The 16208-nt window shown below is 45.0% G+C and overlaps 1 protein-coding gene across 2 annotated transcripts in view; it reads right to left on the reverse strand.

Moving 5' to 3' along the window:
• The window catches only part of ADK (adenosine kinase), a 115615-nt gene that overhangs the window by 39334 nt on the left and 60073 nt on the right, over positions 1 to 16208 (reverse strand). For both annotated transcript variants that reach the window (XM_066600393.1, XM_066600394.1), the window contains exons 5-6: positions 6856 to 7028; positions 5674 to 5782 (exon numbers count right to left, since the gene is read on the reverse strand). In XM_066600393.1, coding sequence (XP_066456490.1) covers positions 5674 to 5782; positions 6856 to 7028 — 282 coding nt within the window. The remainder of the gene's footprint in view (positions 1 to 5673; positions 5783 to 6855; positions 7029 to 16208) is intronic.

Here is a 16208-nt window from a genome sequence, read left to right on the forward strand (position 1 = left end):
CTGGTGGGAGACAAGCCTGTGCCAGGCCTATGTCAAATAAAAGTCCCAAAAGAACATTTTTTTATGGGCCGGTGTTAGAGAGGATTTGCGAAAATTGATTATCCATCAGAAGTCTAACAGGGTGTCCAGTGCGACCAGCAAACTGACGATTGGCCGCACGAGACGGGCCCTTTATCAGGATGTAGTCTAAAAAAGGTACTGCCACTATGCCTTTGGCTTGAAGCAGAGCCATTACAGCAGCCAGAACCTTGGTGAAAACCCTCGGGGCGTTGGCCAAACCAAATGAAAGCACCACAAATTCAGTATGGAGAGTGTGAACAGCAAATCTCAGAAAACGGTAGTGCACAGAATGAATGGGGATATGTAGATAAGCATCCGTGATGTCTATGGTAGACAGAAATTCTCCTTGCTCCATAGATGCAACTACCGCCTTGAGGGACTCCATACAGACCTGACCCTGACTTGCTGATTTAACCCCCTGAGGTCCAACACCGGACACACAAAAAAGTCCTTCTTGGGGACCATAAACAAGTTCGAATAAAAACCTTTGAACTGCTGATGGTCCGGAACAGGAACTATCACGCCCTGCAGCAGAAAGGACTGGACCCCCTGAAAAAAAAAGCCTCAGCCTTGCAAGGCGTGTCTGGCACCCTTGAGGAGAAAAAACGATCAGGAGGGGGCGAGAAAAACTCGATCGTGTACCTGGAACTGACAAACTCCCACTCCCAAGCATCTGAGACTTGGGCAAGCCAGGTCTCCTTGAACGGGGACAGATGACCCCCCCACCCCACCCTGGAAATAACAGGTGAGGGCCCATCAAACTGAATACCTAGCTTGGGCAGCCTTGGAAGAGGGGAGCTTTGGGTGCCAGGCCGGCCACGGCTTAAAGGAGGGACCCTGAGACCATGCTATACCCTCTGAAAACCGTGGCACCAACCTCTAAAAAGACAGGAAGTTTGACCTCCGCTGAGGGGGTTTCACTCCGTTGGGCCTGTTCTGAGGAAGCACCGAACAACTGCTCCCCATAGCTTGTGAGTTAAAGGGGTTGTCCCGCGAAAGCAAGTGGGGTTCAGCACTTCTGTATGGCCATATTAATGCACTTTGTAATGTACATCGTGCATTAATTATGAGCCATACAGAAGTTATTCACTTACCTGTTCCGTTGCTAGCGTCCTCGTCTCCATGGAGCAGTCTAATTTCAGCGTCTAATCGCCCGATTAGACGCGCTTGCGCAGTCCGGTCTTCTCCCTTCTGAATGGGGCCGCTCGTGCCGGAGAGCTGCTCCTCGTAGCTCCGCCCCATCACGTGTGCCGATTCCAGCCAATCAGGAGGCTGGAATCGGCAATGGAACACACAGAGCCCACGGTGCACCATGGGAGAAGACCTGCGGTCCACCGTGGGTGAAGATCCCGGCGGCCATCTTCGCAAGGTAAGTAAGAAGTCACCGGAGTGCGGGGATTCCGGTAAGTACTATCCGGTTTTTTTTTTTAAATCCCTGCATCGGGTTTGTCTCGCGCCGAGCGGGGAGGGGGGGGGGGGGGGGGGGGGGGGCTATTGAAAAAAAAACAAAAAAACGTTTCGGCGCGGGACAACCCCTTTAAGCTCATCAAGCCTGGATGGACCCAGTAAACAGTAGCCTGATCAGAGATTTCTTGGCCTCCCTGGACCTGAGCCAGAGAATCTGTTGCAACACAACAGATGTTGCAAAAATGTGCGCCAGGAGCCTGGCACAATCCAAGGAGGCCTCGCAGATGAATTCCCCCACCTGACCGGTTAGGTCAGCAAAAGAAATCATCTCCACCACCAAAGCTAAATCGCAGACCTTTGCGAATTAGCCTTGCCCATTCAGTTGACACCTTTCCTACCCAGGAAGAGGCAAACACTGGTCTAGGGGCCGACCCGGCCGCCTCAAACACAGCCTTGGCTAGGAAATAAACCTTTTTGTCCCGTTTGGTCAGCCAGCACTGCGGACTTAGCCATGGGCAGAATGGTTTGCCTCGATAAACGCGACACGGGTGGATCGACTCCTGCGGATACAGATCATTTCTTCACAAGATCCTCAGAAAAAGGGTATAGTGTGCTAAACTGACTTGGAAGCACCCCACTGCTTCTGGATAAGCTCATCAAACTCGAAATGGGGAGGAAAGGCTTTGGGAAGATGTCGCGTTGTCTAAAAGAAAGGCCGGGCACCGAAAGTAGCAGAAGCCCGATTGGATACATGCAATACTTCAGAGATTGCAAAAATCAGACTATCCACCTTGGCAGAGAGCCCTGAAGACTGCTCCTCCTCCATGTCAGAGTTGGAAGTTGAGCCAGAGAAGTACTCATCTGCCACGCTGCTCCGCTAGCTAGAAACTGCAGCTGCGCACTGCGTAGGGAACTAGAAAACAATGCAGTAGAACCTAAAGACTGCCTTGAATGCGAACGCCTGTGCCTCTTAGGAGGCCTGCTGTGAGAGAGTGGTCAGGACCCCGGGACGCTTCCTCAACGGATACCAGTCTACCTCGGGGAAATCGCCAGGTGATCCAGTTTATCCACAACTGTGGCTGGTGGGCAACGTGCTGAACTCAGCCGTACCACCTTTTCTTCCTCAGGTAGGGCAGACAACAGAGAGCAATGACTGGCCGTTCGCCCTCCTGCTTCGGGGTAGAAAGGAGAGTAATACTACTCCGTCAACCTGTAGAATGGCCTAAAGAACTGCATGTCCGCTTGACCGTCTCCTACAGACACTAAGCTAAAACTAAATTACCTGAGTGCCTGCAGAGAGTATATATAGCAAGCAGGAGAAGCCAATTCATTTGTCTGCTTGGTGTCTGCCTTAGGGCAGTGCTATATACCCACTGTCAAGCTGTGTCCCCCAGTGACACGAGCGAGAAAAAGTATTTTTCGCTTTATAAGACACATTTTCCCTCCCCCAACTCTACTCTTCTAAACCTGCCGAAATTCAGACCATCACACAGCTACCAACAGGGACCGCATAGATAGCAAGGGAGGGGAGCCGCCCGTACTAACAGCTGATTGGTGGGGGAGCAGCAGCAGTTCCCTCCAGCTTAGTGATCGCCTGTTCCTACAAGCTTCTCTTCTTCCCTGCTGTGTGATAAGGATCACAGGTCCATAGCAGCCGCCTGTAGAAACTGCTGAGCTGGAGGGAACGGCTGTAGCTTCCCCATCAATCTGTAGGTTTTGACTGCTCTCCTCCACTCCTTATCACCTAGCTGCTGTCTCAATAGCTAGGGGAAAGGAGGAGAGCCACCCATAGGTACAGCTGATTGGTGCCTAGTTGTGCTGAAATGTATACCTCACCATAATCAGTGGTGCCAAGCAGGGTTCCTGAAAAGTTGGGTGACAACTAATGGAAGAATTATTACATTGTCACTCAGCTCTTCCAGGATCCTGAATGCCAACTGTAGGGTAATGCAAGCATTTATACAATACACATCTCTATAACTAGTTAAACAGGGGATTTAGAGCTCCTGGAAAGCTGGGTGACAAAAATAAGACCACCATTGCATTTACACTTAGCTGTCCCTGGATCCTGAATGGCAGGTTGCTAAGTGTTATATACGGGATTCCAAGGTGGTATTACTGCTCTTTATCCCTCCTGTAATACCTCCCTCACTGCCTGGACTGGGGGAGTTGAAAATATTTTTTTTCCTATTTTCCTCCTCTAAAACCTAGGTGCATCTTATCATAAGCTGTGTCTTATAAATCAAAAAATATGGTAAGTGCTTTTTGTGTACAAAATAGAAAGACATAAAACAAAAACTGTATATTTAGTATCGTTGGAATCGTGCTGACCTATAGAAGAATACTAGTAATTATTAGGAAATTATATAGTATCAGTGTTTCTGGTGGTGCAATGTGCCACACAGCTGTGCTACATGCAACACGCACACACACAAGGGATGAAAAGCAGCACAGCAGAGTCCTGCACACACTGATTAACCCCTGGTCCTGTGACCCTGGACTCCTCCCACACAGGTGACTGATCACATGATGGTGACATCATCATAGGTCTTGTAAGCACACGGCTGCTGTAGGTGTTGGTTAGTACTCCCATTTCCTACAAAACCCCACGGACTCTGTTCCTATGGAATACTAACAAACACCTAGCCAGACAGCAGCAGTGTGCTTACAGGACCTGTGCTGACATCACCGTCATGTGCTCAGGCGCGGAGCGTGTAACTTCATTGGGATGAAGGGTCTTTAATGACATCACAGACATGTGATCAGTGGTGGAGCATGAAGAAGTGGTCGTTAGTACTTGATTATCACATTATTTTGGACACTGAATGCTGTAAAAATGAAATCCAAAAAACAAACTTGCTGAACTTTTTTCCCCAAACCACCCTAAAAAAATATGTAATAAAAAGCTATACAATACATTATATGTACCCAAAAATGATGCCATTAAAAATACACCTTGTCCTGCAAAAAACAAGCCTGCATACGGCTATGTTGCAGAGTAAAAAAAAAATGGCTCCAGGAATGTGACGACGAAAAAATCCCCTGAAAAACGTGTTCATTAAGGTGCAAACCGGCTTCATCACTAAGAAGGTTATACCTTATTTTTAGCAAAACATATGTTGTATTAGTTAATCCAACAAGAAAAAAAAAAAAAGCTAATCCCCCGGCCCCAAAAAAGTCACTTAAAAAGTGTTGTCTGATAGTACCTCATGTTTTTACTTCTGCAATGACAAGTTATAAAAAGAGAGCTGAGGACTGAACTCGCCACAAAGCTCAGCTCTCAGCCCGACACACTACTGGGACTCAGTACTATTCCAAAGTAGGAGTTTAACATGGAAGGATAGAATATGTTTAACAGCAATAACTTCAGTTTATTAGCCAACTGTCCTAGACAATTCTTGCACAAAAAGAAGTGCGTGGCCAGAACTTTAGTGCAGTGCTACACAGCAGCCAGCGTTTGTGGCTCTCCGGCGTGGCTTAGAAAGGGGATCCCCAGTGAGAGACACACTATGCGATACCCATTAGCCCTATTGACAAAAACTATTTATAAGGGCTCATGTCCACGGGCAAAATGTGATTTAAAATCCGCAGCGGATCTCCCGCGCGCGGATCCGCACCCCATAGGGATGCATTGACCACCCGCGGGTAGATAAATACCCGCGGATCGTCAATAAAAGGCATTTAAAAAAAAAAGGAGCATGAAAAAATCTGGACCATGCTCCATTTTCATGCGGGTCTCCCGCGGGGACGGCTCCCGCGGGCTTCTATTGAAGCCTATGGAAGCCGTCCGGATCCGCGGGAGACCTAAAATAGGAATTAAAAGCATTTACTCACCCGCAGCGGGCCGCGAAGCTCTGCTCTTCCTCACGGCCGCATCTCCCTTGCTTCGGCTCGGCGGATGTGCCCGGCGCATGCGCGCGGCACGTCGACGACGTGCCGCCGGCGTCAGGAATTCATCCGCCGGCCGAAAATGAAGATCCGGCCGTGAGGAACAGCTGACCTTCGCCGCCCGCTACGGATAGGTAAATGCTTTTAAATTTCTATTTTCAGCGCTCATGTCCGCGGGGCAGGAGGGACCCGCTGCAGATTCTCCATGGAGAATCTGCAGCGGATCTGATTTTCCCCGTGGACATGAGGCCTAATAGAACATACCCCTTATTTACAAAATAGATTTTTAAAAAGCGAAAACAACAAACAAACACTTACTGCTATATAGTAAACTTTCGCCTTCTCCACCAGCTGCCAGTTCTCGTTCAAGTCAAGGTGCTTTGCTTTATCATAGCAATTAGCAGCTGCCAAGTTTGCTACCAGAGACCTGGAAACGGCACAAATGAAGCAAGATTGTGGCGTTATGCTGCTTTGTAGAAAGAGTTGGGTGTGCAACAGTGTTCAATCACCCCCAGCAATGTACAAAAACCTTTACAGCCACCTTAAAGTGCGTCAGTGAAAACACAGAGTACATCCAATCCAAGCATGTGACATACCTGCATTTCATGCATAGCAAACAGAGCTGTAAGACAGAAATATTGCTGGTGTTGCTAAGTGGCAGATAATCTCAGAAATTAATTGCCTAAACGTCTGATATTTTAGCAAAGATTGGTCACATGATGCAATTCTTTTTCAGAAGGGTTCCTTCACTAGTCGGTCTCAGCACCCAAAGTTAGAAGTGAGGTTACCATACGAAGCCCAGCACATCCTCTACAGCACTATACTGGCCGAACGCTCCATGATTTAAAACTTGATCCGGGAAACTTGGGGAGTGGTAAATGATAGTGAGCTTTTAAGCAGAGCCCATTTTAATACGCATTGCAGCTCAGATTTCTGCAATATCTTGTCTACGTGACTTTACTATGAGATGTAATACACTGCAATACCACTACTCTATTTGCAGTGTATTGTGCCAACAGCACTATTCTGCCTATGTCAGAGTTTCAAGGGAGGATCAAGATGGCAGACCTGGTGACCTTTACTAGGTCCCCGGCTGCTACGATAACGCTGTCGCACCCAACAATCGCACAGTGTGGGGAAGGGGGTGGGGCGACAGTGTCATGATCACTATTGACCATATCATCTAGCTGGTTAAGAGGCCTAAGGGGTTTATCACTTCTCCATGGGGCTAATGGGGACGTGGCTGCTGGGACCCACACTATGGTAATTAGTAACTGCTCAGCTCAACTCAAAAAAAAAAAGAAGATTAATTTACAGCCGTGTGGCTTCATGTTTGGCCAATACAGTGGAGATTATTACCAGGGTATACATTGAACATAGCCTCTTAACACAATGTAAAAATGACTGAACATCGGCTGAACATGTGATCAAGTCGCCTCTATGCTAATCATTAAATAAAATCCTGCAAAGAACAAGGCTAGTCTGAGTGTGCCGACTGACCTGCTTTCCCCGGTGATGCATGCTGCGCAGGTGCCCGTTGGCTGCTCGCTCTGCTCATAGTAGTGGGCATCCACGTGCGCCTCTTCAGTTTTCTTTTTCAAGATTTCTCCAAATTTGTCTTTGCCAATGCACCCAAAAAATGTGGCTACCTTATAAGGCTTCTGAATCATCCACTGTAAGATAGAAGGGTAGGATTGTCACATTTACTATGTAGCAAAGTTTCTACCACAGAATTAAAGTATATTAGTTGAAGAAGAAGAAAAAAAGCCGAATTCAGATGTGTTAACGGTCTTATGACTAGCGTGTGTCCAGAACAAAATTTCCCTTAGAAAGCGATTCTTCTTTTGCATCTTAGGCCTCCCTTACACTGGCGCTTTTTTCCGCGATTGTGGTATACCCAGTTTCCCTGAAAATAAGACTGTCTTATATTAATTTTTGCTCCCAAAGATGCGCTAGGTCTCATTTTTAGGAGATGTCTTATTTTTCAATTAAGGAGAATTCACATTTATTGTTTAACAAAAAAATAGGGACATTTGTTATATACTGTACAGTAGTTGTCGTCACAAACCAGCATAACCAGACAAACTGGGAATCCTATCAAGAATTTCTTGTTACTACCATTATTTCCATGTACATCAATCTATTGTACATTTACCAATCCTGATATTTATGAACACAAAGCAAGATTTGTTCAATGACAGTCATGTCATCATCTTCTGGAACATCAGAACAATCCAAACCCTGAATTTCCTGGTGAATTTCTGGTGACTCCATTTCTTTCAGAATCATTGGCCCAAATCTCTGATGTCTAGCAATAGCACCGTCCCTAAATGAGTACTTCTTGTCTTGCCTGACTCTCACACAGGGCCACAAGAAATAAGGGCTGTAAAGTACATGGCTCCCACACACTGTCCTGGAGACTGTAAGGACCACCCACAGCAGGTCCTGGACTACTTGTACCAAAGGGACGGTATTGCAGCTTCCGGCCACCAGGGGGAGCTCATCACAGCAGACTCGAATAGCAGGGGCAGTGCTAGGTCTTACTTTCGGGAGGGAGGGGCTCATTTTTAGCACTTCAGCAAAACCTCTACTAGGTCTTATTTTCAGGGGATGTCTTATTTTCGGGGAAACGCGGTAACACTCAAATTGCTTTCAATGGAGTTTCTCAGACAGCTGCTCCGATCGTGGCACTTTCCAGCATCGTGTTTTTTGAGCGGAGTCGGTTCTATTTTTGATATTTAGCGCAACTCATTCATGATGAGGTACGCCAAACTCCGCTGTCAGCCGCAGTAAAAGTAAAATTGCGACGAGAGAGGCCCAAGTCTACATCAAAATGATTTGTTCCTTTTTTCCCCCCAAAATGATGCTTTTAACAATCACATTTTACTACTGACTAACACGGTACCAAACTTAAAAAAAATTATGGTGGATATTAATTGTCTTTTTCTTTTTAAAGGGAAATAATGGTCAGAAACACAGGGAAAAAATTGTTATCTTATTTTTCCATGTTATATTTTAAAGTGTCCCTCCACTGTCAGGTCAAAACTTTGTCCTAGGACCAGAGGAAAGAGTTCTATTACCAGCTGTTGGTCTTCTATGCCAATGCACCTCTGATCTGGTGGCTCGATGCCCATTTCCAGACGTTCAAGACAGCCAACACAATTTTCAGACTACCCAATCTCCACAGTGCATTGGTAGTTGTAGACTGCCAATGTACTATACCTGCTCTCTGAATGGGCAGCACTGTGCAAAGGACATTAGGTAGCTGGAAAATTGAAATGGCCTTGGTCAGCTGAAAGCAGGATCCCCAGTCAGCAGGTTGGAGGGACAGCAGCAGAGAAGACAGGCAGACTGTTATATACCCTCACCCTTCCATCAGACAAAATTTTACCCTGAAACTGGTGGGTTGCTTTAAGGTAGTTTGTTCAATTAATATTTCCCCCCCAAAATAAACCCTCCAATTCTCCTACGCTTAGGCCGTATTTATACAGTGGATAGGAGAGTGGTGCCTGAGGTTCTTGGACGCCCCCCATCTGTGCCCTGTGTGAGACACCACACATTGCAAGTCCTATCCTCACACAAAGAATAGGCACTGTGTTTGTACTATCAAACCAGACTGCTGCCGGTCTGCTGTCTGTACTGATGATCGGCAAGGATCCTCAGTAGTGGGACCACCACCGATCATCCACTGATCACCTAGCAATGGAATAGTTTATAGGGATTTTCTCTTAATTATTTTTGGTTAATTGCAGGAGGCTACTTACCTGAGCTCATGCAGAAGAGTAAAAATGTAATCCTTCTACAAATCTCTATGTGTCACTGACGATCCTATTAGACAAATTTCAAGCATTTTAGCAGCTAAAGGTATGCAAATAAGAGATGCCTCCGTAGTAGTATTGCCTATTGGAAAGTAGCTTCCTTACCATTAAGTCATAGAATCCTAGAATGGTAGAGTTGTCCAGGGACCTCCAGGGTCATCGGGTCCAACCCCCTATTCAGTGTAGGATTCACTAAATCATCCCAGACAGATGTCTGTCCAGCCTCTAAAGACTTCCATTGAAGGAGAACTCACCACCTCCCGTGGTAACCTGTTCCACTTAATGATCCCCCTCACTGTAAAGGCTCATTTACACCAGCCAATGATCGCTTTAAAAAAAAAAAAAAAAGCTAAACTCGGCGATAGTTTTAGCGATAATCGTTGCGTCTAAATGTGCGCGCATCGTACGCTTTTCAGACACTGCTACCTGATCATTAAATTCAGTTCAACCTAAAAGTCATAGGACAGCCTTATCAGCAGTTCTCCAAGGGGAGTGCTGATCGCATTGTTTCCCCCTGGAGAACAAAGGATCTGAGCACAGATAATACCCCTCGGGCTATTAAGTGCATTAAGGCTTCATTTGCACATTTAATTGGTACTAAAGTAGCTGAGTAGCTACTTAATAGTTTATACAAAATGATCGCTCAAAGCTGTCACTCAAACTGTTTTTGAGTGATCATGGGCCCCTGTAAATCAGCCTTAAAGGGGTTGTCCCGCGAAACAAAGTGGGTCTATACACTTCTGTATGGCCATATTAATGCACTTTGTAATGTACATTGTGCATTAATTATGAGCCATACAGAAGTTATCAAAAGTTTTATACTTACCTGCTCCGTTGCTGGCGTCCTCGTCTCCATGGTGCCGACTAATTTTCGGCCTCTAATGGCCAAATTAGCCGCGCTTGCGCAGTCCGGGTCTTCTGCTGTCTTCAATGGGGCCGCTCGTGCAGAATGCCGGCTCCGTGTAGCTCCGCCCCGTCACGTGCCGATTCCAGCCAATCAGGAGGCTGGAATCGGCAATGGACCGCACAGAAACCCTGCGGTCCACAGAGAGAGAGAATCCCGGCGGCCATCTTCAGCAGGTGAGTATGAAGACGCCGGACCGCCGGGATTCGGGTAAGTACTACCCGGTTTGTTTTTTTAACCCCTGCATCGGGGTTGTCTCGCGCCGAACGGGGGGGGGGGGGGGGGGGGGGGGGGGGGGGGGGGGGGGGGTTAAAAAAAAAAAACCGTTTCGGCGCGGGACAACCCCTTTAAGAAAGTTTTTTCTAATATCTAATTTGTGTCTTCTCCCTTTCAGTTTCATCCCATTGCTTCTAGTCTTTCCTTGTGCAAATGAGAATAGGGCTGATCCCTCTGCACTGTGACAGCCCTTCAGATATTTGTAGACTGTTATTAAGTCTCCTCTCAGCCTTCTCTTCTGCAAGCTAAACATTCCCAGATCCTTTAACCGTTCCTCATAGGACATGATTTGCAGACTGCTCACCATCTTGGTAGCTCTTCTCTGAACTTACTTCAGTTTGTCTAGAATTAATCACAAATGCACCGTCTATTTGTGGCCATTAGTTACATAAAAAGTCATCTCAAGCTAAATCCTGTAATTCATGTAGACTATTCTTCCAGTTTTCATCAGTTCCCATTTTAGAATGAAAAGAGAAAAAAAAAAAAGCTACAATTACTGAAGATGCAGTAATTATAAATAAACCTCACATGACGGCAACTACTGTTCATTTCATGAGATGAAAAAATAAAAAATAAACAAGGAAAGCTCAAGACTATTTTGGTCTCCAAGAAAGAGTATACAAATGCTCATTTATTTCCCGACTGCACCTCAATTTCCATGTGCATTTTGAGGAGGTGTGATAATTGGGTAATGATCCTCCCCCCATCTTCTCACCCTGCAAGGTTACATTTTCTTTATAGAATAATGGGATATAGAAGTGCTTATTTGGCAAAATACAATTTGAAACCAGCTATAAATACAATTATCCATAAAAAGGGGATTAATTTTCCAGAAACACCAACCTGTCCATGTCAGTGTTTGGTATTGCAGCTCAGCTCTTGATGTGAATGGAGCTGAGGTGCACACAACCTGTAGAGAGGCACAGACTATTTTGGGAGAGTGTGGAGGAGGGGAAAGCATCCATGTTTTTCGATTCCTGTAAAACCCACAACAACTTAAAACATACCTATCATTAGTATTAACAGTATTTATGACCAGAGTGTTACCTGTAGGATGGATTTTTTAACAGTTTTTCCCCAGTGTAGCATCCATTTCTACAGGTATGAAAGTTCTTGGGTTCTTCATTTCTACATATGAAGAACCCAAAGCAGATCTGCACTAGCAGAAAATCCCCAGGGAAGAATCTACACTGAGTGGTGCAGATTCTGGAGTGGACTTCGGTACAAGGTTGCTGCGAATTCCTTAACCTATTTAGCGCTGTGTACTCCAAAAGTGGAAGTGTAACTTCCACTACGGGAGCCCGTGAATCATGTAACCGCCAGGATTCCCTGCAGAGCTACAGGGTGGTACTAGACCCTGATCAGCTCTGCCAGTGACTAATATCACTACAGGGGATGTTTTCCCTGGTAATTGGGGCTCCTATGGATGCCCCTGCTACAGTGGGAAACTGGCAAATAAAAAAAAACACATGTAAATGTCCCCCAGGAGGTCTTACATGACGTCATGGGGGGCATAGATAGTAAAAAAAATGTCATTACATACACAAGTAAAACAAAATTACAGAATATAAACATAAAAAAAGAAAATAACCCAAAACGGACGCCAACTAAAACAGTTACTGTAAGCACTATAAGCCTGTAATTCAAAACCATATTATATATCAAAACGTCCAAAACAAAATGAGGAACCCGTTCCCATACTTTAATGTAGTGTAAGTATACTAATTTAAAAAAACAAAAAAAGAAAACAAGGAATGTTAAGAAAAACTTTTTTTTTTTTTTTTTTTTTACCTTCAATAAAACTAAAGAAAAAAAAAAAAAAAAAAGTCTGAAAGAGATTTTAAAAAATAGCCCTATATGTCACAGGAAAAAAACGCAGCAAAAATTATTTTGATAGCTAAAAGGAAAAAAAGTAGGACAGTATAACCACCACATGGGTAAAATCCCTAAAAAAGTGTTTGGTCCTTAACCCCTTCCCGCCTCATAACTTAAGGGTACGTCATGGCAGGCTGGTACTTCCCGCAAAATGACATACCCTTACGTCATCAGTGATAGCCGGCCTCCCGTTGCAACAGCGCGCGGGGGGGGGGGGGGGAAATCGGTGATGCCCCCCCCCCCGCTGTTAACCCCTTCCCTGCTGCGATCTATGTAGATCGCGGCAGGGAAAGAGTTCACAGAGGGAGCGCACTCCCTCTGTGTCTCCAGCCGGCTCGTGAGAGCCCGGCCTGTCGCCATGGTAACAGGACGCCAGACACTGGCGTCCTGTAGTGCCAATGCCTATGATCGCTGTATAAGCGATAAGGCATGGCAGGGCAGTAGCCCTGCCATGCCTTATCACAGCGATCATAAGTGCTGTGCTGCTCAAATAGTGTAAAAAAAAAAAAAAAAATGCCAAAAAAGTTAAACCCCCCCCTTTTTTGTGCTTTCTAATATTCGCATTAAAAAAAAAGGGTAAAAAAAAATTTAAATGGCACATATTTGGTATTGACGCGTCCGTAACGACGTGTACAAAAAGTTGAACACGCTTTTTATTTTGTACGGCAAAAAGCGTAAAACAAAACTCTAAAAAACAGAGGTAAAAATGCAAATTTTTAGCATTTTGCCTCCCAAAAAATGCAATAAAAGTGATCAAAATCGTCTCACAAAAAATAAGCCCTCATAGAGCTCCGTACATAGAAAAATAAAAAAGTTCCAGGACTTTGAAAGCAGCGAGAGAGGGGGAAAAAAAAGAGATTTTTAAAAAAAAGGGTTTTTTTTATTGCAAAAAAGTGGAAAAACCTAAAAAATAATATAAGAATTTTGGTATCGTTGTAACCGTATCGACCCGCAGAAAAAATGTATTGTGTCATTTATGCTGCACGATTAACGCTGTAAAAAAAAAAACCAAAAAAAATCTATGGCAGAATTGATGCGTTTTCTCTCCGTTATAAAAAAAAAAATTTGTAAAAGTTTTACGATCTAGTCTATGTACCCAAAAGTGGCACAGATAAAAACTACAGCTCGCCACGCGAAAAACAAGTCCTTATATGGCCACGTCAACGGAAAAATAAAGTTATGGCTTTTGAAAAATGGAGATGAAAATCTGCCAAAAGTCGTTGCGTCCTTAAGCCCAAAATAGGCCATGTCCTTAAGGGGTTAAGGTACAAAACAGCCTGGTCCTTAAGGGGTTAATTTGATGGAAATAAATCTGGGGTGAAAGGCTGCAGCATAGATTGACCTGTTGCAGATTTAGATCCCACAGTGTGTGGATGGGATTTCTACATCCCAACCAAAATGCTTGTACTATAAATGCTGAGGATTATTGTGCAACCAATTCTGCTGTGGAAGATCCTCAGTATATCCGCCCCACATGACCGTACCCAACTGCTAGCGTTTCCTGAGCTCAGAGTAACTACTCGCTACAAGGAGCAGTGAACTCCCAAACACACAGGGGTGTCTACTTCTAATGAGACAACACAAGTTTGATCAGTACCCGCCGTGTTCTCCCAGCCTTACTGTCAGATCAGCAGCTCCTACAACTGAACCAAATGTGCCTGCATGTAAGCATATCCGTGCTGCCACCCTGCCAGGCGGGTACAAAATACCAGTAAGAAGCAGACAGCACCCTATGCCTGGATAAGAGCATATAAACTAAAAATAAAATAAATATTTGGGAAAGACTCACCTAGTGTTTCAATCGTACTTTATGAAAGCCCCCACCCCATCACACTACAGCCTGTGTCACAAACGTAGATTAGCCAACCTTGCCCGCTACGGACATACACTTCAGAAAATGCTAGTTTTCTCCGCAATGTGCCAAGTGGCTTGGTATGTAAGAATGAACGTGACAATTATTCTAGCGCTCACAGTTGATGAGGAAACATGTAGAAATTAGTGGATACACAACACCACAGTTACTTGGTTGAGCGAGTGGTCCTCTACCCCTTCCAGGCTCAGCACAGGTACAATCTGGTAGGAACTCCCCACAATCATAGAATGGTAGAGTTGGAAGGGACCTCCAGGGTCGTCGGGTCCAACCCCCTGCTCAGTGCAAGATTTACTAAATCATCCCAGACAGATAAACACGTCCATCCTTTGTTTGAACACTTCCAGTGAAGGAGAACTCACCACCTCCCGTGTTAACCTGCTCCACTCATTGATCCCCCTCACTGTCAAAAGTTTTTTCTAATATCCAATTTGTATCAATGGCAGATGATACAGACAAGACCCCCTCCCCGCTCTTTCAGCTTTGGGCACGATTCTTCAGTAAGAAGGAAACGCTCTGACAACTTTCAAGTCTCAAAGTGCTCTTACACAGGAACAATCATTGCTAGTGAATGGAGGCGGAGAAGCCGGGGATCGGTCATAAGTGTCAATTCTTTGCTTTTCTGCATGCAGAAACTGCACAACCGAGTCGTTCAGTTGGGGCATGTATTTACATTGAAAGATAATTGTTACAGGTTAGGGAGGTTACAGAGCAGATTAAAAGTAGTCTATTTAAAGGTAATCTGTCACCTACATTTAGTCCTGTGAGCTAAACTTATGGGCTGTAGGTAGGTGACCCATTAAATCTGGGGATGTAAGTGTTATACTTACACCCCCCCAGTGTTTCCCTGGTGAGCGCATTGGAAGCAGTCTCTGAACACATTGAGCAGCACTGCCACCTAGTCCGCCCATTGTAAAGTTTGAATGGGTGGTCTACATAGCGTACTGCTCAATGCACCGAGCGGTGGCTTACACTTCGGGAGGCAAGTATAACCTTTATGTCCCTGGATTCTGCGGTCACCTACTTTCAGCCAATAAGCATAGCTTACAGGACTAAAAATAGGAGACGGTCTCTTCAATATGACAATTTCTTCTTCCGAACTAGGAGGCAATTCCAGCAGTTCCTTTACTGGGGAGTTGTCATTCTAGCTAGAAATAAAGAAGTTTTTTCATATACCAATATAAGGGGTTAATCAGCACTGGCATATGAAAAAAAAAATTTTTGAAAAAGTGCCTGTCCTAATGCGGCTTGTCTGGTGGAGTAGAGCCATCCACCTACGATCTGTAATGGTCAGCAGAAAGCCTGTCCATTTAACCGCACCAATGCCACAAGTGCGGTGCGGACCACAAGGCGATGCAGCACTGGCAAACACTTGCTTTCTGCTTCTTGGTTGACATTAATTTCTATATTGGAATCTTCCGAGCCGATTTAATGCACTTCCCAGCCAATAAATGTAACATCATGCCGGCACCTTTCAGATAAGATAATGTGTCAATCCTTTCTCTCAAATACTGTATTAAGACTAAAGAAGAAAAAAACGGCATAACAAGTAAACCGCTGCCCAATAAACCTAAGCAAATCAGAGAGAATGCCTAAGAAAGGATGTAGTTGGAATGAGCTCACTCGCCATATGTCCCACATTTATGGGCTCCCCGAGATGCAGAGTAGAGACCCCCTGCTGTTGACCGTGGATGAAGCTGTGGCGATGCAGATATTGACCAGATGTTTCAATTTCTGCAAATAGCTTGTTATTTGACAAAAGAGAACACAAGGAGAAGGTTACAAAAAAAGCAAAGCTCCCATCTTACAAATTTGAAAAATGTGATTAACCCATACAGTTCAATAAAAATTGAAGGCAAAGAATTCTAAAACAGTCATTCACAAACTATTAGAGAAAGGAAAGGCCTTCATAGCGATACACAGGTCGTGGTAAGCCCTCAGATCGGGAAAACTCACAAAAAGTACTAACACGGTTCAAAAAGGTTTGTGGTAACCGGTGGTTACTGTGTTCAAAGCACACATAGGCCTCCTGCAGACGGCCGGGTCAGATCCAGCTGCAGTGGGATGCGAGCCCCTGCAGTGACCTCCGCAGCTCACCTCCCCCGCTCTA

Source organism: Eleutherodactylus coqui, chromosome 4 (assembly GCF_035609145.1).
Source record: "Eleutherodactylus coqui strain aEleCoq1 chromosome 4, aEleCoq1.hap1, whole genome shotgun sequence".
NCBI lineage: Eukaryota > Metazoa > Chordata > Amphibia > Anura > Eleutherodactylidae > Eleutherodactylus > Eleutherodactylus coqui.